This window comes from Molossus molossus, unplaced genomic scaffold (genome assembly GCF_014108415.1).
Source record: "Molossus molossus isolate mMolMol1 unplaced genomic scaffold, mMolMol1.p scaffold_m16_p_29, whole genome shotgun sequence".
Taxonomy (NCBI): Eukaryota; Metazoa; Chordata; class Mammalia; order Chiroptera; family Molossidae; genus Molossus; species Molossus molossus.
This window is the reverse complement of record NW_023425365.1, coordinates 2190136-2213132: the sequence shown is the minus strand read 5'-3', so window position 1 is coordinate 2213132 and position 22997 is coordinate 2190136. Positions and strand designations below refer to the sequence as shown.

The 22997-nt window shown below is 63.9% G+C and overlaps 1 protein-coding gene across 1 annotated transcript; it reads right to left on the bottom strand.

Moving 5' to 3' along the window:
* Window positions 1–11315: 11315 nt before the first annotated feature.
* Window positions 11316–21826, bottom strand: NINJ1 (ninjurin 1). The gene is made up of 4 exons (XM_036278508.1): window positions 21705–21826; window positions 13354–13579; window positions 12651–12812; window positions 11316–12266 (listed from the first exon to the last, which is right to left on the bottom strand). The coding sequence occupies exons 1-3, from the start codon at window positions 21777–21779 to the stop codon at window positions 12658–12660; spliced, it is 456 nt and encodes a 151-aa protein (XP_036134401.1). The 5' UTR covers window positions 21780–21826; the 3' UTR covers window positions 11316–12266; window positions 12651–12657.
* Between the last annotated feature and the right edge of the window lie 1171 nt (window positions 21827–22997).

Sequence of the window (22997 nt, the reverse complement as noted above, 5' to 3'; positions counted from 1 at the left end):
CTCCACAACACCCCTCCCAGCCGTGACATGTCCTGAGGAGACCCGTGGCCTTTGTCCCTGCCTGGGCCCCTGCCTGGCCCCAGACCCTGTGACAGCCCTTCCTGCCCCGCCTGCACAAGAGGTGACGGCAGGTTCCTCCATAGTTCAGAGCCTGGCACAAACACACGGTCTTGTCTGGGATCCCAGGAGGAAGGGAATCCAGACCGAAAACAGTTCAAGGAACATTCTAGAAATGTTAGAGGTGAAAAACACCTTTGTGCCTTCCCAGGCCCTGAGTTCCGGCTCCTCAAGCCCTCTGTCCGCTGCCTGGGGTCGGCCACAGCGGTTCCTCCTCTTCCTGCCAGTGTCAGCACCCCCCCCCCCCCCGACCGCCCTGCAGGGGGTTCGCAGCCATCCTCCTGCGGTGGAGATGGCGCTCGTGGACGGGGCGAGCACACGTCCTGGGGGTCTGCCGCTGCTCTCGGCGTCTGCGCACCGTGGGCATCTCGCAGGCCTGGTGGGCAGCGCCCTTCCCCTCCAGGGTCCCGTCACCCCTCACAGGACCACGCCGCAGCCTAGAGGGGCTGCACCCGCCCTCCCCACATGCTCTCAGGCACACACGTGTCCGCACATGCACAGCTCTGCACACGCACAAGCTTGAAGAGCACGCTGCTGGACCTCAGCCTGCCCGGCGGGTTCCTCTTTCGATGGCCTCCGTCAGCTCTCTCCCAAGCCTGTTTCTGGGAAAACAGAAGCATGTTCGTCAAGCTGAGAATCATGAGTTTGCGTTTCCACAGAGGCTCCGGAGCACTGGGCAGGCTCGGCACCAGGGCCGGGGGACGACAGGTGCCGGGGAGCACATGGTGTGCAGCTCACGCACTCGTGTGCCCTCGGGGAGTGAGGGTGCGTGTGAGCGTTCCCTGCAGGAGCCCCGCCTGCCGGTGGTGAGGACAGTGACTGACCTCCGCACCACTCCGGGCCGCAGGCCTCGAGCGTGGGCCGCGGGCACCTGGTCTGGGAACTGCTCCTGGAGCACAACCCAGGGTCACTGCCCAGCACAGGCGCTGTCCCTGCAGCGGCTCCACTGGCGGCGCCTGCTGGAAGGGCGGCTCGTGAGGCTTCCGGTGCGACTGAGCTACCGCCTGAGCTGGGCAGGGCCGTGCAGCAGCGAGCCCTCGGGGTCTGCTCAGGCCTGGGGTGTGGGACACTGAACCGGCCTACTCCCTCCAGCCCTGGGCCATGGGCACCGCGCTGCGGGCCCCGTGCAGCCACCCAGGCCCGTGAAAACCGTCTCCCGTCGCTGCGACGGAGACTGGGTGCCAGTCCACTCCTGGGGTGAGATCGGTGGGTGGGCACAGCAGCGGCTCTCAAGGTCAGCAGACGGCTATGGCTCAGCCTGCCGCGCCCTGGCCGGTCTGCAGCCCCTGCACCCACCGTGAGCAGGCAGGATCCTGGGTGGATGTCTCATGGACAGAGCTCTGGGAGGTTCTCCGTGCTGGTCCTGCTCTCGAGAGACAGCTGGGGGAAGGCGACAGGTTCCTGAGTGAAGGTGACAATGCCGGGTGCGGGGACAGACACCAGACCTGCTGGCTCCTTGGTCGCACACGTGCAGGCTCCAGGCTGAGAAATGAATGCCCTGGAGGTAGCTGCCCAGACGGCGGACGGTCCTGGCAGCCCGGAAAGACAGGCCAGCCTTCGGGGGAGTGTCCGGCAGACAAGTGGGCCCAGCTGGCTGTCACCTGAGACTAGCGAGGCCACGATTCCAGGGCCCTGTGGCAGGGTCCCCCGAGTAAGGCATGCTCAGGGCCTACCCCAAGGCCTCGGACCCGTGGGAGAGCTGTGCTGGTCCGGGGGCTGGTCTCCGCTGGGGCTGGACCACTGCCGGTGACTGCTGACTTTCCTTCACCACGGCCCCCGAGGCCCTGCCTGGAGCCCAGGCTGTCCTTGGACCTTCCTCAGCGCTCAGCCTTTACGGCCCCTTCCCTGACATGCCCGGACTCTGCCCGGAGCAGGGCCCCGCGAGGCCTTCCTCTCGCTGGCACTGGGGAGGGAGACACGGCAGCTCAGCCTTCCTCCATGAGGCCCGCCAGCCACCCGGTCAGTCGTGCTGGTGGCCTGGAACAGACCGAGTCCATCAGGGCATGGCAGGCACCACAGGCCACAGCCTCTCCTGTTGCCCTTCCCTCAGGACCTCCTTGTCCCAGCTTCCCAGCTCCACCCTCCAGGGATGGCCACTGCTCACGACTGGTGCCTTGTGCCTTCGAACATGCTATTCCCTCGGCTGGAACACTCCTTACCCCCGTCTACTCACACTGCAGGTCATGGGTGAAGTGCCGTCTCCTCCAGGAAGCCCCTCCTGACGCTCCAGTAAGAACACTGTCCGCAGCAGGCCACATACACGCCAGTGGCCCCAGAGACTGTAATGCAGCCGCAGAATTCCTATCAGCCACGGAGGCATTGTGGCCACAGGTCACTCCCACTTGGGGTGAAGTGTGCGGCCTGCCATGGAAGCACAGTGCCTGCAGTTACGTGTGGGGGTAGCATTCAGTGACGACGAGGGACTGTGGCCGGTGTGCATGCTCACTGTGCTACGTTGTCACTAGGGTGTGCTCTTTCCACCTGCAGACCCCAGTCCGCTGTGAACAGGGTGCCGAGTTAGACCTGCAGCAGCCGCGTCGTCCCGTTACCACGTCCTGTGATCGCGTCATTTCCTCCGGGCTTGCTTGTCCTCAGGCAGTGTGGTCCATCGTGCCGCTGGGCACAGCCCACTGCTGATGCCCCGGAGAGCCTGTCGGGGGACTGACTGCAGGCGGGATGGAAAGTGATGGGTGACCAGCGGAGAGTCCGAGGGTCCTGCTCGCCCGCCAGGCGTCCACCAGGCTGCAATCTTGAGGAACAAGAACGAGTGATGGAAGCTGTTCAAGGATCTGCTCCACTGAAGCCACAAGACTGACGAAGATTCTAGAAGGCCTGGGTCAGCAAGGAGAGACTTCCCGGGGCCTGGACGGAGGACCAGACAAGGAGAGACTTCCCGGGGCCTGGACGGAGGACCAGACGAGGAGAGACTTCCCGGGGCCTGGACGGAGGACCGGACGAGGAGAGACTTCCCGGGGCCTGGACGGGAGACTGGACGAGGAGTGTGGCCTCCCAGCACCGTGACACCCACAGCCACGAGGAGGGTTGCGGTGCTGGAGGAACAGGCCAGCCTGACGGGGATGCCGCCGTGACTGCTGGCGCTGGGTGGAGTGAACTCAAGAATCGCTCTTCACCCCATAATTGAACGTGAGGGCGAGTGTACGGAGGCTGGTGTGAGGGCAGCTGAAGACGTTCTGGAGGCTCCAGAGAAGCTGGCTGGGGAGAGACTGAGCTGCCGGAGGAAACATTCGATGTGGGTGAACCCTCCCTATTCTGGGGACAGAGCCTGGAGGGACTCGCGTCCATCAGGAGCCAGGTCGGCGCAGGTTCCAAGGCCCTGGTGAGCAGAGTCACGGCCGTGCTGGGCGGCGTCCCAGGCCCACGTGGAGACGGGGTGCCGCGGCAGAGAACCCAGGGCCTGGGGCGTCCTGGAGGCCCTCCCTGCCAGGAGCCGCAGGGGCAGCCGCCCTGAGGACCCGCCCTGCCAGGTGCCTCCCGACCGCTGTGCCCGCGAAGTGGACAAGCTGTCTGGAGGAGCCGCTGTCCAGGACCTTCGTCCTGGCTGTGCCGCGCTGAAGAGGCGCCGATGCGGTTCCGGAGGGACCATCCCGTCCGTGACCACGTCCAGGACCTCGTGTGACATGGGGCGATGTCACCACGGAGTCGATGATGTCATCCAGAAGAAGACCCTGAAGGGCTGCGTCTGTGACTTCAGAGCACTTGCCAAGGCTGCGAAGGCTGCACAGTCAGCACGCGGTGGTCGGATGGTGAACGACCTGCCCTGGTGGGCTGAGGACCCCGAGGAGTCCTGCGGGGTTGTGGGGACTGACCGTGGGAGTGTTGGGACCGGCGCGGGACACAGCTGGAGAGAGGCCAGAGGAAAGGGCGCTGCGGGGGAGGGGAGAAGAAAGCCCCCCAAGGAATCCAGTGACGAGTTTAGCAGAAGCTTTTGCAGACCTCACCACGCTCCTTAGACGGTTCGAATCATAAACCCCAACACCGAAAGGTTTTCATGGACGGAGAAATGTTCACGGTTCGTTATCTGCCCGTAACCAAATCCACGATTAAAAAAGAGATGAACCGAGCAGACCACCCTCCTCCAGCAGAGGCTCAGCAGGTCCTTTGCGGGGAGCCCCGGGAGAAGACGCGCTGCCATCGGCGACGGCGGCCCCGTGGGTGCTCCTGTCCCAGACACCTTCCGTGGGACAGGATGGAGGGAAGACGGGGTACGTGACCCTGGCCCTGTGGAGCCTCGGCTAGTGTGTGTGTCCTGGTTTTTAGCAAAAAAAGTTTATAAAAAGTAAAGCAAATTTTAAAAATTTTAAATAGAATCTTGTAGAATAAGTATGTAAAGAAAATGTTTGTACAGCTGTGCAGTGTGTGCAGCTTTGCAGGCGAAGTGTTATGAACACACGACCAAATTTTTTTTAGTTTAAAAGTTTATAAAGTAAAAATGTTATGGCAAGCGAAGGTTAACTTATTACTGAAGAAAGAAAACGACTGTGTGGATGTGGGGCGGCCTCGGTGTGCAGTGTGGTGACGTCTGCAGGGCTGCGCACGCTCACCACCCCCCATCCAGAGCACCTGCCCTTGTGGGTGGTGGGGCCGGACCAGGGCAGAGCCCTGGGGTCAGACCAGACCTGGGCTCAGCAACCTCGGCGCTTGAGTTCTGGCTGGGAAAGAATTCAGAGCCAAGACCCAAACTGTAAGAGAACATTTATTTGGAAAATCACAGAGGTAGGAGAAGTAATTCATAGAAGAAATGGGCTTAGGAGACAAGTTACAGAGGCAAAGGAAGGGCCCTTGGAGCTCAGGTGTGAGGAAGGTGAAGGTGACGTGCATGGGGGGAGAGGAGGGAAAAGGCTTGGCAGGCTCCCAGGAAGAGCTGGCTGGGTCCTGTCCTAAGGGTTTTAAGGGTGGAGATTGTAGGGGAGGTTCCAGGGGAAGATCTCAATACAATATTCATCAGCTCTCCAGATGTGTCCTTTTAGGGTCTGGGTCTCCACTGATTGATTGGTCAGTGCCAGGGCAGGGGGTCATTAGTCATTGCAGCTGGTCCTGAGGTCAGCCTTGGTGTCGTTTGTCTGGTTTTGCTGCTTTTCTGGGCCTGGAGCTGAAACACAACTGAGGCCTCGATGTCATCTCTATGGAGGAAAGGTCATGGGGTCCAAACGCATGACCAGTGACATGCTAGGGAAGGAAAGTCACCCTGGGGGTGACGTCCCACCCTACAGTTGTCCTGTGCTAGGCACCCTGGGCTCTCCTCCCTGGTGACCTCTATGCCCGGCCTGTCGTCCTTGTTCTGCTCATGTCTAACTGCCTGCCACACCCTGACCGGGAATCGAACCCGCAACCTTTTGGTGTACAGGACAACACTACAGTCAGCTGAGCCACCAGGCCAGGGCTCACTTTTTACCTTTCATGCTGTATTTTTGCTGTACCCTTTCTATGTGTAGAGATGTTCAGACACACAGCACTCAGCACTGTGCAACCGTTGCCGATGGCGTTCAGCGCAGGGACGAGCTGCACAGGGGCGGCCCAGGAGCCACAGGCTGCGCCCTATGCCCAGGTGTGCACTTGGTGTCCTGCCAGGGTTTGTGTACGTGCACTCGTGCACTCGGGGATGTGCACACAGGGATGAAGTCACCTAACAACACGTGTCTCAGAACATGACCACCCTGAAGGGGCCCCGGCTGGAGATCCTCACCACAGGCCACCAGTGCTGGAGTGCTTCCCCGCCAGAGCGCGCGGGGCTGGGGCTCCCATCGCCAGGTGTGGGGGTGCGGGAGTGCGAGACAGAGGGTAGGAAGGAGGGAGACAGGGTGTAGGGCAGGAGCTAGGAGGCTGTGTGTGAGGGAGGGTGTTGTGGACCCTGAGAAAGAAGACACCTGCTAAGAGAGACTTGGCTCAAATTTAAAAAACAGTCTAGTCCAGCCCATGTGGCCCCGTGACTGACCAAGGGGTCCCTAATTCGATTCCCGGTCAGGGCACAAGCCCAGGTTGTGGGCCTGATCCCCAGTGGGGGGCGTGCAGGAGGCAGCCCATCGATGTTCTCTCGTCGATGTTTCTGTCTCTCCCTCTCTCTCTCTCTAAAATCAATAAAGGAAAAAAATTTTAAAAACAGCCTAGAACTGGCTGGTTTGGCTCGGCTATTAGAGCATTGGCTCACAGACCAAAGGGTCACGGGTTTAATGCCCAGTCAAGGGCACATACCTGGGTCGCACATTCGATCCCCAGCCCTGGTTGGAGTTGTGTGGGAGGCAACCAGTCGATGTGTCTCTCTCCCCCTTTCCACTCTCTAAGAACATGAATGGGAAAAGGTCCTCAGGTGAGGATGAACAAAAACAAAAGGAGCCTGGCAGCCATCTCCGCACAGGGCCTCTTGCAAACCACACTTCAGGGAGAACCCTGCACCTAACTGCCCTGCCCCCCGCATGGCCCCTGCCCACGGGTCAGCCCCACGAAGCAGCTCCTGGGACCCCATTTCAGCCCACAGGTTGGGGCTCCCCAGCCCCTCGGGTCCTTGCACCTACAGTCCCGCAACTTCACTGGCCAATCAGAGCAGCTCCCTTCTGACCAATCAGGACAGTGATATCTGGAAGGATGGACCGTCAGGGACGGAGCCAGAGTGGAGACAGCTGTTACCCCAGGGCCACCTGCCCCAGGGCCCCAGCCCGAGCTGCCCACAGCCCTGCTGCTCTGGGGCAGCCGTCTGCACCGGTTCCTTCGGCTCCGCAGACGCTCCTGGCGAGCCTGCAGCCATGTGCCATCGGCTGCTAGTGAAGAGGGGCCGGGGCAGCCGGTGTGGGTGTGTCTGGTCATGGCTGTCCCCAGCAGTTCTCGCCCGCCTTGGGGGGTCACGAGCTGTGTGACACAGGCTTGTTTTCAGAGCCCGAAGTGAAGCCCAGTCTTGCACAACCCGGGGTTCTCCTTGGCGAGAGGGCGTGTTGACTCTGCAAACACGGGGTCCCAGCGAGGGCGCTGACGCAGCGGGAATCGGGTTGCGGCTTCCACCCAGTCAGCACTCTGAGGCAGGGCTGAGGGGCTCTGCCCACCGTGCCCCCGTGCCCCCCAAAACTGCACAAACCCCTGGCTGACTAGGCCCCGGGTCCGGCCCCTGCCAGGTGGGCCCCGGGATCCCCGTCTCACAGATGAGTATCCGTGATGGGTCAGGCCTGGGGGGGCTCAGAGACGAAGAGCTGGGTGGGCCTGGCCCGCCCCATGCCCGCTGCCGAAGCCCCGGTCAGCTCACCTGTGCAGTGGGGGCAAGACAGAGACCTCCTTTAGGGATTGGGGCCCTCCCTCAGCACTGGCCAGGTGGCAGCTGGGACCCTATTTTTATCCCATCCGAGGCAGGACTGAGCCCCACCTCCCAGCTGAGTGGACCCCAAGGCCGGGGGCCACTGGTCTGGGGAGGGCCCTGCGGCCTGGGCAGCTTCCTGTGCCGCGCAGATCCCTGCGTTAGCTTCCTCCCGAAACCAGTGCCTGCAAGATGACCTTTAGCTCCCAGATTCAAGACGCTGCCAGGAAGACGGGAATCGGAGTTAGTTAAAGGGCTGAAGGCCCCTGAGGGCGGGCAGAGGAAAACGAGAGTGTGGCAGGTGTGGGAGCAAACGGCCACCTTCTCTGTCCAGCTGGCACCTCCTGGGGGTGAGGGGCCTGCCCTGTCCCTCCTCGGCTCCTGCCAAGTGGGCTAGGGTCTCAGGTGTGGGTGGTGAGGACGAAGAGCCGCAGAGGGAGCCTGTGGTGTGAACCACACCTGGCGGCCGCTCCCAGGGCTCGAGCCGGCAGGAACCCTGTCCTGGGTGCACGCAGGGGCCCTGAGCCTCGAGCAGACCCAGCAGGGTCCCGGGAGGGACGGCGGTCAGTGCGCCGGCCACAGCACTGAATGCACGTAAGTGCCAAGGCCCGCGGTGCCGTGACCAGGAGAGGGGTGAGGGCCGGGGGGGGGGGGGGGCTCAGGGCTGAGCACTGTCCCCAGGAAGTGGCAGCACGTTCCAGGGCCCAAGACAGGACATATCTGGAGTGCGGTCAGCAGGGTGGAGGGGCCATCAAGGTCAGAGCCTGGGAGCTAGTGGCGGGGAGGTGAGGGCCATCATGTGTGCCTGGCGGGGGCTCCTTCGCTGGGTCTGTTGGAGCCAGAAGCACACCCCCACCTGTCCCCAGTGCCCCAGCGCCCATGCAAGCCCGCCTGGCTTGGGCCCAGCGCTCAGTCCGTCCATCCGGGGCTGTCCGCCTCTGGCTGTGTCCGGCAGACTTCCTGACCGAAGAAGGAACCAAGCCATCTGCTGGCTACATCTGAGGTGTCTCTCTGGCATTGCCTCATAAGACCCGCTCCCAGGCTGGCAGCCCTCCCTCCTGGCTGCTGGCCACACACACTGCAGGCCCCAGGCCACTCCAGGCCACCCCAGGAGCAGGGTGTGGGTGGCCTCTGCCGTGCCAGGCCCGGGACACTGTCCCAGACACATGGGGACGGACACCGTCCCAGATACAGGGGGACACTGTCCCGGACACATGGGACAGCCAGGAGCGGGGAGGAGGAGGCAACAGGACAGTTCAGACAGGCTGGCACCAGGGCCGGTGTGGGGACAAGTCACAGCTGGAGCCTAACCACCTGCTGCTCTCTGTCGAACCCAGGGGCTGTGAGAGGGGCTCAGCGTGGGGCAGGGGACACACCGAGTCGGGACCCCCACCCCAGGGGCTGTGAGAGGGGCTCAGCGTGGGGCAGGGGACACACCGAGTCGGGACCCCACCCCAGGGGCTGTGAGAGGGGCTCAGCGTGGGGCAGGGGACACACCGAGTCGGGACCCCACCCCAGGGACTGTGAGAGGGGCTCAGCGTGGGGCAGGGGACACACCGAGTCGGGACCCCACCCCAGGGGCTGTGAGAGGGGCTCAGCGTGGGGCAGGGGACACACCGAGTCGGGACCCCACCCCAGGGGCTGTGAGAGGGGCTCAGCGTGGGGCAGGGGAGACACTGAGTCGGGACCCCCACCCCAGGGGCTGTGAGAGGGGCTCAGCGTGGGGCAGGGGACACACTGAGTCGGGACCCCCACCCCAGGGGCTGTGAGAGGGGCTCAGCGTGGGGCAGGGGAGACAGTCGGGACCCCCACCCCAGGGGCTGTGAGAGGGGCTCAGCGTGGGGCAGGGGAGACAGTCGGGACCCCCACCCCAGGGGCTGTGAGAGGGGCTCAGCGTGGGGCAGGGGAGACAGTCGGGACCCCCACCCCAGGGGCTGTGAGAGGGGCTCAGCGTGGGGCAGGGGACACACTGAGTCGGGACCCCACCCCAGGGGCTGTGAGAGGGGCTCAGCGTGGGGCAGGGGAGACAGTCGGGACCCCCACCCCAGGGGCTGTGAGAGGGGCTCAGCGTGGGGCAGGGGACACACTGAGTCGGGACCCCCACCCCAGGGGCTGTGAGAGGGGCTCAGCATGGGGCAGGGGAGACAGTCGGGACCCCCACCCCAGGGGCTGTGAGAGGGGCTCAGCGTGGGGCAGGGGAGACAGTCGGGACCCCCACCCCAGGGGCTGTGAGAGGGGCTCAGCGTGGGGCAGGGGAGACAGTCGGGACCCCCACCCCAGGGGCTGTGAGAGGGGCTCAGCGTGGGGCAGGGAGACAGTCAGGGCCCCCACCCCAGGGGCTGTGAGAGGGGCTCAGCGTGGGGCAGGGAGACAGTCAGGGCCCCCACCCCAGGGGCTGTGAGAGGGGCTCAGCGTGGGGCAGGGGACACACTGAGTCGGGACCCCCACCCCAGGGGCTGTGAGAGGGGCTCAGCGTGGGGCAGGGAGACAGTCAGGGCCCCACCCCAGGGCCAGTGCTGCACAGCCAGCCCTCCCCTCCCGCAGGCTGTGTGTCCGTCCACTGTCAGCTCTGCTCACTTCTTCCTGGACCTCGTCCCATGGGGGATCACCTTAAAAAACTCTCTTTTTTCTGTTAATCCTTACTCGAAGATATTTTTTCATTGATTTTTAGACAGAGTGGAAGGGAAGAAGGAGAGAGAGAGAAACATCGATGTGAGAGAGACCCTGACCAATACCACACGACCCTGACCAGGGCCAGGGATTGAACCTGCAACCCAGGTATGTGCCCTTGACTAGGACTCGAACCAACGACCCTTTGGTCTGCGGACCAAGGCTCCGACCGCTGCACCACACTGGCCAGGGCCAGGGCATCCCAGGTATTTGAAAGCAAAGCCCAGGACTGGGTGTCTCGCCCACAAGCCCTTCTATTTACCCCTCACTTTGTGCCAGGCTCGTCTGTCAGCCCCACAGACCGGATGGCAGGGTCACCTGGCCATCGGACGGGAACAGGGTGCCGGAGCCACCCCAGCTCCGGTGGGGGTGGGGAAGAGGAGTGACAGGAGAGGGGAGGAGGGCAAGTGCCTCGGTAGCCCAGGCACCTGGATGACACCCTATGCGGCCAGGCCTACATCCAGGTGAGGAGGGGCAGCAGGGGTCCTGGTGGAGGGGACATGGGCGGAGCGCGAGGGTCGGCCGGGAGGCCTCAGGGCTGATTGGAGGCAGCTGGGGACTCCAGCCGGGTGGGATGAGACAGGAGACAGGCCTGACCCCAGAGGCAGCCCTGGCCTTGCTCGGGGTCTCTGCAGGGTCTCGGCCCGCCTGGCACCAGACCTGCTGTCCTTGGCCCACTAGGCATGACTGAAGGGCAGTGCTGGGCACCACGTGGGGGCACGACTGTGCGCATGGGGGAGACAGGCGGCAGGCAAGCTGCAGGAAATGGTGAGCGTGCAGGGACTTTCCAGGAAGGCCAGTGAGGGGCCACCTGGGCAGAGGCCTGAGGGCAGGAGGGGTGCCGCCGAAGATGCCGCGGAGGAGGCTCCCCGCAAGGTCCTTCTCCTGCCAACCTCCCCCAGCCTCTGAGGAGGGTTCCGTCTCGGCTTCTGACCCCACATGCCCCCAAAGTTCATGTGGGGACCAGCTTCACTCCCAGCCCTGACACAGGCACCCCAGGCCAGTCACCCTAAAAGCGCCCCGTGAGCTGGAGCTGAGGAGGTGCCCGGAGCCCGAGCTGGCGCCGGGGCGGGGCCTCAGGCTTGTCTGCTGTGAATGAGCTGGCAGGAAGCCTAGGCGGGTGGGCCATGGGGACAGCGGTGTCCAGGCAGGTCTCCTGGTCACCCAGCGTGGTCAGTCAGTGGACCCTTTCTGGGACATTGCAGCTAGAGTCTTTTCTTTCTCAGTCCTCACCAGAGGATATGTTTATTGATCTCAGAGAGAAGGGAGGGAGACGGAAACGCAGTGTGAGAAGCGTGGGCCAGTGGCCTCCCGCGCACCCGGCCGGCCGGGAACTGAACCTGCCACCTCGGCGTACCAGAGCTACATTCACTCTGACCAGGGGCACGGGTCAGGGCGCCGAAGTCTGCGGCAGTCAGCACAGCGAGCCCCGCTGGGCGAGGTCCACGCAGGAGGGCTCCACAGCGCGAGTGACGACCCTGGGGGGACCCAGACCCTGGTCTCCGCCCGAAACTCGGACAGAGATGGCAGGCGCCAAGGAGCTGCCCAAGCTCGTGGCTCTGGAGAAGGCACCTGAGGTTCAGCCCACGTCCCCGCGGCTGCCCTGAGAGGGGGGAACCCTGAGTGGGGGGGCTGGCAAAGGCCCAGCAGGGGAGGCCAGGGGCCAGGCCGAGGGCGGGGGAGGTGCCAGGCACCGTGGCAGGCGGAGCACCGGCTGCGCTGGCCCTTCGTGCCTAGGGGAGTGGGGCAGGTGTGCGGAGGCCCCGGCCATGGTGGGCGGCCACACGGGGAGCTGCTGGTCCGCTGTCCCCGGTCAGGAGGGCCAGAGGCCACGGGTCCCCCAAGGGGCGTGTTGGCTGAATGGGGGGCATCTCCTCGTCCTTCCGGAAATGTCCTGAGACCAAGGCTGGCCCTGGCCTCTCACTACCCATCCTCAGACCTGCTGCGTGTCTGTGGTGGCCATGACCCTGCTTGGGGATCTCCACTCTGCCTTCTGGGACTTGCTGCTCGGTGCTCGGGGAGGCAGAGTGGCCGAGGACAGAGCTGGCCTCACCCTGGCCCAAGTGTCCTCCAGTCCAGTCCTGGGCCCTGGCAGGTTTAGGGGGTGCAGCACCTGCAGGTGGGCCCCAGGGGCAAGGCAACTTCTGGGGTCTGTGGCTGTGGCTGGGCACAGTCCAGGCATCTGCAAGGGAGACAGGTGTGAGGGGCACTCAGGCCGGGGGCCCCGTGCCATCCTGGTGACCCTGCCTAGTGGGGAGTCTGACAACCAGTCCACAGGGGTTGCGACCACTCCAACTCCAGCGGGCCGACTCCAACCTGGGCAAGCCTCAGTTTCCCTCGGGGGTCATGGCCACAGGGCCACAGGTCACATGGACCTGTGGGGTGCAGCCCTGGCCAGGTCCCAAATGCATAACCCTTGTGCCTGTGGCCTGGTTGCTGACACCAAACTCAGCAGAGAGCTGAGTCCTGCGGAGCAGGGTCTGCCTCCGGCTCCTGCTCACGGTCAGCGGCCAGCAGGGTGTGGGGGCTTGCGGCGGGTGGGGCCCGGCCGGCCCTCGAGACTCACCTGAGCCCTACTGCCGGGGCGCCAAGTCCAGTACGGGCTTCTGGACCCCGAAGGCGGTGATGAAGACGTTGACCACGACGATGATGAAGACGAGGCCGGTGGCCAGGTTGTTGAGGAAGTCCAGCCTGGCGTGCTTGGCCGGGTTGTTGAGGTCGTACCTGACTGGGGGCGAGAGGGTGTGGCACTGCCCGGCTGCCCGCATGGGCCCGGCGGCCACGGGCAAGCGCCTTCCTGGGCGTCCGGCTGCGGTCCCGCGAGCCACATGAGGACCCCAGGCCCCGTCTGCATGTCCACTTTAAGGCAGGGCAGCTGAGCCAGGAGGTCCAGTGACCTGCCTGAGGTCACGCAGCCAGCCAGGAGGGCGAGGCCACGCTGCAGCCCTAGCCCTGACCCCCACCTGGGGGAACAGGGGTGCTGGGGGAACAGGACCATTTAACCCTGTAAGAATGAGGGCACCTGGTAGGCTCCCAATTCCTGTCCACTCTTGGTGTGTTCAGGACACTTCCCTGCGTCCTCAGCCCTGGAGGGGCTCTCCAGGGGCTCCAGCCTGAACGTCCTGGCTCGCGGAGCCCCGCCTCGCGCCGCCCTGCGAGGCTCAGTGCTCGGACTCGGGTGCGAGCACCGCCCCAGGAGTGTGCGAGCAGAGCAGAGGCGGGCAGGGCTGCGGCGGACCCTCACCCCGGGGCCCCGCCCGGGCACGTACCCAGGAAGATGAGCAGCACCCCCACACAGATCTGCAGCACCAGGGAGATGGAGATGAGGACCACCATAGGGAGGAAGAAGCTGAAGCTGGGGCCCTGGTCGATGACGGCCTTCAGCTGTGAGGCGTTGGCCATCAGCAGGGCGACGTCCAGCATGCTCTCCGCCACGCTCTTCTTGTTGGCATAGTGGTTCACGTTGATGGGCCTGTTCCTGCCCCCGCGCAGCGGCTGTAGGGGGGCAGTCAGTGGGCTGGCTGCAGGGAGCGGGCAGGGGCTGCGGGCCTGGCCCCGCCCAGAACTGGCAGGAAAGTGGGCACAGAGGGGCTGCAGTGTGGGCCCAGGTATGTATGTATGTATGTATTTATTTATTTATTTTCCTTTATTGATTTTTAGAGAGAGAGGAAGGGAGAGGGAGAGACAGACATAGTGATGAGACAGAACATTGATTGGCCGCCTCCTGCGTGCCCCCCACTGGGGATGGGCCCACAACCTGGGCATGTGCCCTGACTGGGAATCGAACTGGCGACCTCTTGGTGCAGGGTCGACGCCCAACCACTGGGCCACAGCAGCTGGACAGAGAAAGGCTTATGAACAGAAGCAGAGGCCCAGAGGCTGGGCAGCCCCTTCGAGGCCCCCAGGAACCGACCCTGCAGAGAAGGGAGCAGACAGTCTGGCACCCTCTGGTTCACACCGAAACTGCCACGGTGCCTGCTGGCCACGGGGCTCTGTCGCTGTGCCCAGACGCCCCTGCCAGCCGTACCCTCCCACCCTCTCCTCCAGGTTTGGGTGAGTGGGTGGTACCAGGGTGGAAGCGACTTTTGGGGTGGGCGCTGGACCCCGATCCCCACACCCATGCCCAGTGGTGCGGTGCGACAAGCCTTCCCTGGACGGTGACCCTGCTCGAGCCCCTGCCAGCTGAGCGGGCACAGCGCAGACTTGCGGAGGCCTCCGCGCTGCGGCCGAGCTCAGACCTGCACTGATTTTCATTAAAATATCTTAGCCACGTTATCGAGGTTTGATGGACACACAAAGAGCTGTACACAGCCCTGGCCGGTTTGGCTCGGTGGTTAGAGTGTCGGCCTGTGGACGGTTCCCAGAGAGTCCCGGGTTCGGTTCCCACTAAGGGCATGTACCTCGGTTGCAGTTTGTCCCCGGCCCTGGTTGGTCGTGTGGGTGGCAGCCACTCGATGTGTCCCTTTCACGTCAATGTTTCTCTCCCTCTCTCCTTCCCCCTCTATCTGATGATAAATGCAAAAATGTCCTCAGTGAGGATAAAAAAAAAAAGCTGTACACAGCTAATAAGGACGTTGACACATTTGGAGGTGTGTCCATGTGTGACCAACACCACCCTGCGGGCCTTGGCACCTCGGCTCCGGCCTGTTTACTTCCCTGTGACCGCCCATGCTCCGGCCTCCTGCTCACCTCCATGAAGCCGGACCAGTCCTGACCCTCCGCCCTCACCTGTGCCTGAGGACACCCTACCTCTCCTGGTGCCCCCTGCTGTGGCTTCCATCAGCCCACCTCAAGGCGACCTCAAACTGCCCCTGGCTGGGCCCCGCCCCACCCCCCAGGACAAGTATGTCCCTGGGGCCTGGCCCTGTGTCCCTGGGAGCCGGAGCCGCAGGCAGAAACTGGGGCCTCCTGGGCCTCCTGGGGCTCCTGTTTCTGGGCTCACTGGAGGGGCGTGAGGCAGGGGCTGGGCCGCCTGGGGCTCCTGTTTCTGGGCTCACTGGAGGGGCGTGAGGCAGGGGCTGGGCCGCCTGGGGCTCCTGTTTCTGGGCTCACTGGAGGGGCCGTGAGGCAGGGGCTGGGCCGCCTGGGGCTCCTGTTTCTGGGCTCACTGGAGGGGCGTGAGGCAGGGGCTGGGTCGCCTGGGGCTCCTGTTTCTGGGCTCACTGGAGGGGCCGTGAGGCAGGGGCTGGGCCGCCTGGGGCTCCTGTTTCTGGGCTCACTGGAGGGGCGTGAGGCAGGGGCTGGGCCGCCTGGGGCTCCTGTTTCTGGGCTCACTGGAGGGGCGTGAGGCAGGGGCTGGGCGGGGCCCATGGCGCGCAGTCCCCTGCACTTTCAGCAGCTGGAACTTCACGTTGGAAAATACAGCTTTGCAGAAGGGCGGGCCCCACGTCTCCGGTGTGTCTTTAAGTTTAAATTTAATCTGGAATAACACCCTCTGGAGGGAGGGAGGACGGGCACAGAGCAGAGGCGGCCTGGCTACCTGCCCCACTTTCCCTCACGTGAGTGGCTCTGAGGTAGCAAATCCACCTGCTTTAAAATTCTAGACCTGGAGACACACAGGGGAGGCCTCCTCTGCACACACAGGTCCCAGTCGGCTCCCTGGGATGTCCCCCACAGCCAAGCCCCTCCGGCTCGCCCCTGCACCTCTCTGTGTGGGGTCGCCCCTTGGCCTCCCCACGCCAGGTCTCCAGCTGCACTCACAGCTGGGTGGGCTGCTGCTCAAGCCCACACCACCAGGGCTGCCCCCAAGGGCCTGTGTCCCCCACGCCCGAGGCTGCCCCTGAGCTCCACACCCAGTCCACAGTGCCCTCACTGGAAGCCATCCCAGGGGTTATCCCCATCTCCAGCCCGAGAAGAAGCCAGGCGCAGACTTTGCAAAGCTTCTGTGCACCATATATGCGCATACACACACGCTCACACACACACATGCACACATGTACATTCATAAACATACACACACAAGCTTATACACACACATGCAAATATGTGCACACATAAACAAACATATACAAACATGACCATACACACAACCATATACACACACATAAGCTTACACACACACATGCACACACATACACATATGTGCACACACAGACATATACAAACATGACGATATACACACACAAGCTTATACACATGTGCACACATACATACACACCTGACAATATATGCACACAAAAGCTTATGCACACAGATGCACACACGTACACACATAAACAAACCTATATGCACGACCACACACACACATGTGCACATAAGCAAAATGTGTACACATGTAAAAACACACCCAAACGTGTATACACACTTTAACACATAGCTTATACACAAGCATAACATCGATGTACCCATGTGGACACAGGTATTCACAGACACACATAAGCATACATATATACACAACACAGACATATATACTCATACATAAGCACACACACACGCCCAGGCTAACTGTGGTGACCTCTGGGTGGGAGGAAGAATTCCTTTTCATTCTGAGCTCTCCTGAGCCCTTTAAACACTCTATAGCCCTGTGGCCACATGTGCAAACACAGACCCACACTGTCCGTGGCAGTGCCTCCTGCACGAGCGCCTGTGCCCTGCTGTCCTCCATCCTGGGAGCCCTGGGCGCAGCCACCGTCGAATTCCCCTTTCACCCTCACACCCCTTCTGTGGGTGCACCGAGGCCCTTGCACAAAGCCAACAGCCAGTGAGGGCTGCACAGGGATTTGAACCCAGGCCCTGGGGCTCAGAAGCCCTTGTGGCTGACTATGGTCTCCTCAGGCTCCGTGGAGGGGACTAGGGTCAGGGGTCACCCTGTGGGGGCTGAGCGCTCCAGGTTCCCCTTGCCCAGGTTCCACTGCCTGCCCCCTCTTGTCCTCAGTCTCACACGTGTGCAGGGGTCATGGAGCAGATGCCTGGGGGCTCAGGCCTGCGCACCCCTCCGGGTGCTGGGGACTTCCTGCCCCCTGCGCCATCTGCTTCCTGTTCAACCCGCACAGCGTTAAGGGCAGCACAGGCTGGGGCTGGGGCCTGGTCAAGCCTGGCTCACCACAGCCTGGCCGTGCGGCCTTGACCACATGCCCCTTGTGCCTGGTCTCCACATCTGTGCTTGCTGGGCACAGTCGGGTGGTCTCCACGCACTGGGAGAGGCACTGAGATTCTCCCTCTGCAGAGTGGGGCGCCGGGGCTTGGGGTCGGCCAGGCCCCAGAGGGAGGGTCAGGTCGGAACTCAGAGCTGGCCCCCTGCCCCAGAGCCTAGGGCTGCCCAGTACGCTGGGCTACTTCCGCCACGCCTGGCCTCGGTGCTCCAGGCCTCCTGGGGGGCTCTGAGCTGGGGGACAGCCCTGGGCCCTGGTGTGACCACTACACAATGAGCCTTGCAGACCTCCTCCTGCGGTTGGCAGCCCGTGGGCCTGGACGGGCCGCCTGCCTGCCCAGCTGCCAGGGGCCACCCTGGGAACCCCCACCAAGACCTCTGCTGGACCCGGGTGGTGCAGGGCACAGACACTGGTTAGTGTGCTCCTGGGGCCAACGAGACCCCCAAACCTCACCTGTGGTCCCAGAGCTGGGTGACCTCAGGGCTGCTGTACTATTTCCCCTAAAAGACCAGAGGGGCCCTGTGGGCAGGGAGCGGACTCCATGCAGGGCTGCCTCCCTCTGTGGACAGGGGCTCGTGGTAGCTCTTCAAAAGCAGCTCACGGCTGCCCAGCCGGTGGCTCAGTGGTTGAGCACTGTCCCATGGACTGAGAGGTCCCAGTTCGATTCCCAGGCAGGGCACATGCCCGGGTTGTGGGCACGATCCCCAGTAGGGGTATGCAGGAGGCAGCCCGTCGATGTCCTTTCTCACATTGGTGTTTCTATTTCTCTAAAAAAAATCAATAAAAACATATTGAAAAAAAAAAAAGCAGCTCATGGTTGCCCAGGCCACTGAGCCAGGACACACAGCTGGGCTTCCTCGGCTCAGGGGAGGGGAACTGAGACTGGATGAACCCAGGATGTGAACCCAGGTCTGCAGCATCCTGGGTGCCAGTTGAGATCACAGGACAGGGACATGCCGGTCTACCCCAGGCTTGAATAGGAAGAGAGGGAGGGCTGGCTTACCCCACGTCTTGTGCCCCCAGACCGCCCGCTTCCTCAGAGACCAGGACAGGACAGGGCCAGGCCCATAGAACTGACACCCTGCCTGACCACTCTGCCAGGGGCCCCAAATCCTGAGCCCAGTGTAGAAGGAACCCCATGGGAACCCCCTGTCCTCCCAGAGCCCATTTTCATATCTGCTGAGTGAGAGACCAAGGACCCCACAAATCTACAGGGCTCATCAGCTGGCCTGCTAGGAGTGGGGTGGGCACTTCCCTAGCACCCCTGTACACTCCGCACGTGTGCACCACAGAGAGAGGGGTGAGCGCCCTGTGCCTCGGTGAGGGGCTCGGAGTCCTGGTGGCCGGTCGGGGCACCGCGGCTGGGGCAGGGCTGGACAGTCCTGGCTGCCCGGCCCGCGCGGCTTTGAAAGGCTGCCTCCCAGCCAGCCTAGAGCAGTTAACTAAATAACTCCAGAAAACACCCCCGTGACGGAAGAAAGAGAACACGCCTGGGAAAGAGCTGAGAGCTGAGGCCTGGAGGTCTTTGTGGTCCGGCTCCCGCCGCTGGCCACCTAAGTCAGTCCTGCACAGGGACCCCCTTGGGCTCGGTCAGCTCCAGCGTACGTGGGGGCTCTGCCGCCCTTCCCTCTGGGGCAGGACCTGGGAACCAAACTGGCACTGCCTGGGGCCACACAGGTCCACACTGCCCCCCACTGGCCCCACGCAGCCAGCCGAGGTCACCAGCTCCACGCAGGAAGTCTGGTGGGGGACAGTGGGGGTGTTCCGGTGGCAGCTGGGCTTGGGCTGGGCACACCCACTTCCTGTGGGCTCAGCACCGGCCTCAGTGACCCTGCAGCCTCATCAGAGTCACCTGTTAGAACTTGAGGCCCTGTCACCGGGGTTCTGCCTGGAGAGCAGAGATGAGAGGAGCCAAGTTCCCCCACAGCTCATGCTGAGCACGGCCCAGATGTGGCCCGGGAGCCCTGTCCGCCCTGTCCCACCACCTCCCTGCTGTGCCCTCAGTGAGCCACATCCCGGCATCGGCTGCAGGGTCCAACACAGCTGCCCCCGAAACCCAGCCTCCAGGCGTGGCACAGCTGGGGGCTGCTTTCACAGTGAGGCGGACACCACTCCTCCTGCAGCAGCCAAGGGGAGTTCACTCAAAGAAGACACCAGGTCACTTCCAGAGGGGCGCCCTGGGCAGAGGGGCCTTGCGGGGCCCCAAGGGCTCAAGCACATGAACAGGGCCATGGACGATCTCCCCACTGCCCTGGCCCAATGGTTACATGTGTGACTCTCCTGTAGGCCCGGCTGCCTGGGGAGGTGAGCTGTACTGCCCCACTTCACAGAAGAGGAAACAGGCTGGGTTGGGTCTGCACTTGCCCACGGTTGCACGGTAAGGCCAGGCCTCACAGTTTGTCCTCCCATGTCCAGGGGCACGCTGGGGACACAGCCCACCCACTGCTGTCCAGGATTCCCTGAAGACGTCCTGGTCTATCCCTCTCCCAGCAAGCCTTCCTTCCTGCCCTCACGCAGGTGTCCGAGGCTCCGATTCTGGCCTGGCAACCCAGGAGAAGGCCTAACAAGAGCCAGGAGAGGTGCAGGGAGGGTCATGCATGTCCCGGGACCCCGCCTGGGGGCAATGCTGCCAGATGTCATCACCAGGGGTCACCACCAGGGGAGTGGCAGGCGGGGGTGTCAATGACACATGTATGTGTCTGTCTGGCTGTGGCACTCCTCACAATGACCTCTGAGGAATGCCTGCTCCCACCCATTCCACAGATGAGAAACCGAGGCACAGGGTGAGTGCCTTGAATTCAACAAGGCAGGTCCTGAGGGCGGGAGGGGAGCCAAGAGGCCGAGGCGAGCGCTGGCTGGACCTGGGCAAGCCTCTGGCCAGCCCGCTCCAGGAGCCTCCCTGCCTGCGGCCGAAGACCCGGAGGAACATGTCCACTCTCTCAGGCTCCCAGCAACGCCTGACCTGCCGCCACCCCGCCTCCCCAGTGTGCGTGGTGGCCCAGTCTGTGGGCCTTTCTCTCCCTATTCCCTCTGCCTGGGATGCTCTCCCCATATCATGGGGGGGGCACACCTGTACCCCACTCCTGTCCTCCAGGGCCCAGCACCAATGTCACACTCCCACCGCCATCACACCAGCCCCTGGGGGTTCAGCATGTTGGCAGAGGCTCCTCTGCTCTACTTTCAGGATGTGGTGCCCTCCCCCACCCTGTCCCAGAGCCAAGCAGTGCTGCGAAGTTGAGGTGAGCAGAGCTGGAGGGGGGGTGCAGCCAAGCTGGGAGGGGGCAGGGCCGCGCCCTTTCGGACCTACTCTCAGCCCACCTGCCCCGTTACCTGCTGTGCTCCCACTCTTCCCCGAGGGCACGCATTCGTTCTACTTTTTCGGACCCTGGACAGAAGGCCCGGGGAAGGCAAGCAGCCTCCCCAAGCACACGGCCCACGGCTCCAAAGCGCTCACATGCCAGGGAAGGCCATGTGCGGGCGCCTCTCTGTCCTCAGCTTCGTCTCGAACCCAGGACAAACACCCTGGGCCACCCCCAGGGCAGCCAGGCTTCACTGAAGGGCTGGCAAGGTGGCTGGGGCCCTGGAAAGGTCTGCTATGGAGAAGGACGGAGTTGAATATCATGTGGGCCAGGGGCTCAGAGCGGGGCGTCCAGGCCATTTGGGGCCTCTCCCTTTCCCCAACCCCAACAGGGCCTGTCTGGTCACCCCACCTGGGCACTGTCATCTCCACTCCAGTGGGTTCACCCTGCAGACAAACCACTGGCCCGGCCCCTCCCCAGGGGGTCAGAAACTGAAAGAATGTCCAAAGTCAACCACCCACAGAGGTCTGTGCCCGGACTGCTTCACAAACAGGGCTGGGGAAGCGCGGGGCCTCGGCGCGTGGCACAGCCCACCGCTCAGGCCTGCCCAGCGGCACAGGGGCCCAGGGCAGGCGGGCACCAGCTCTACTGTGGGGGCGGGGCCACTGCCAGTGGTTGCCCAGTGCCCACCACGCTCCTTGACTGGCAGGGCACAGGCCGCGGGGGGCTGCGGGAGAAGGGAGCGAGCCGCAGCGGCCCCAAGTTCCCCATCCGGGCACGCACCAGACTGTGCGGTCGCCTGAACATCGTGCGTGACGTAACTGTCTGCCCGCTGCTGGCCCGCGGCCCAGAGGCTGGGGGACTCCCCGCCCACCAGGGCGCGCAGCGGAAGATAAGGCCACTGAAAGTTAGATGGTGGCAGGGGGGTGGGGAAGGAAGGCCGGGTCGTGGGGAGGCTTGGGCACCCCTGGCCCGGCCCCGACGGCAGCCCGCCAGCCCGCCCCGCGCCCCGCTCACCTGCGGGAGTTGCCGGAGCCCCGGGGCCACCGCGCGGGCTCCTGCGGGTGTGGGTGAGTTGCGGGACGCATGGGGCACGGCGACCCCCGCCACCCCGCAGTGGGACGCGGCGCGCAGCTGGCCGGCGCCCATAGGTGCCCGGGACCTGTGGGCGCGAAGCCCAGAGGGCGGGCACCGGCCAAGGTCGCACAGGGTGCGGGGCAAGGGGCTTACCGAGGGGTCCGGAGAGCCGGGCGAGTCCAGGCGCAGTTCGCCGTTGAGCTCGTAGTCCTCGGGGGTTGAGTCCATGGCGCGGCCGCCGCGGCCGCTCCGAGCCTGAGCGCCACCCGCTCGGTCTCCGCGGGTCCCCGGGTGCGCGCCGCCTAGCCCGCCCGGGACCGCCCGGGACCGCCCGGGACCGCCCCGCAGCGCAGCGTCCTAGGCTCCGCCCCGCCTGGCAGGCCTGGCCCGGAGGCCGCGCTCCCGGGATAACAATGACTCCACCCTTTCCGCGAGAGGACCCCTCCCTGCACCCTGGCTCTTCAGCGCCGGCCGGGAGGGGGCTTGGGGGACGCACGTCCCCCTCTGCGGCCCCGTCGTGGACACTTTTAATCCGTAAAATGAGGCCGAGAACTTGGCTACTTCGCAAACTGCCGGGAGTGCCATGGAGCGAGACGAGCGGGCGCCTCTGCCACGGAAAACCCGGGGGTCCCGCGCGGCACACAGTGCGCCAGCGAGTGGGTCCGCACGCCCTGCCGCTGCGCCTCCGCTCTGAGCCTCGGCCTCCCCGGGAAACCGGACACGAAGGCCTCCCGCTCACCCCCACCCCCCCACCCCCCCCCCCCCGCCCCGAACAGCCTCGGTGCCCCAGGCAGGAGGCAGGACCCCTTGCCTGGGGTGGCGCCGGAGCCTTTGCCTCCCCCAGCCCTAGCTCAGTCGTTCGGTGTCCCAGCACTTGGGCCTCCGAGGCATGTGCTGTGGGAGGGGCCTGGGTGTTATCTCCCAGGGCTGGTACTGCGAAGTGCGGGCCGTGAGGCTCTGTCCTGACCAGCCCGGGCTCCCAGGCACAGCTGCTTTTGACCCCTTCCAGGTGGAGACCCCAACTTCTGCCTTCGGTCACGGTGTCTGCTGATGTTTGCACTGAAGCCTCCCTCCCCCAATGTGCCCTGAGCAGAGCTACCAGCCACCCGGGAGGTACCATGGTCCCTCTCAGGGCCATGTGTCTGGCTCTGGACCTGCGACCCTGAGCCACTGCCAGTGCAGTGTGGGCTCAGGAAGGGGGTGCCATGGACTCTACCTGTGAGGGTGGTGCTCTTCGTTCAGGGCCAGGGGCGTGGTCTTTTCCCCTTTCATAAACAAGACCAGAAAGGGTACCTGCAGTGCCAAGGTCCCCGAGCCCCAGCCCAGCTCCAGCTGACATGCTTTCATTCACCCTGTGATCCTGGGGCGCCTGCTGTGTGCCAGGCCCTGCTCTAGGCTTTGGGGGTGCCACAAGGCAGCTGGCGCTGAGCTGGTGGGGCAGAGGTG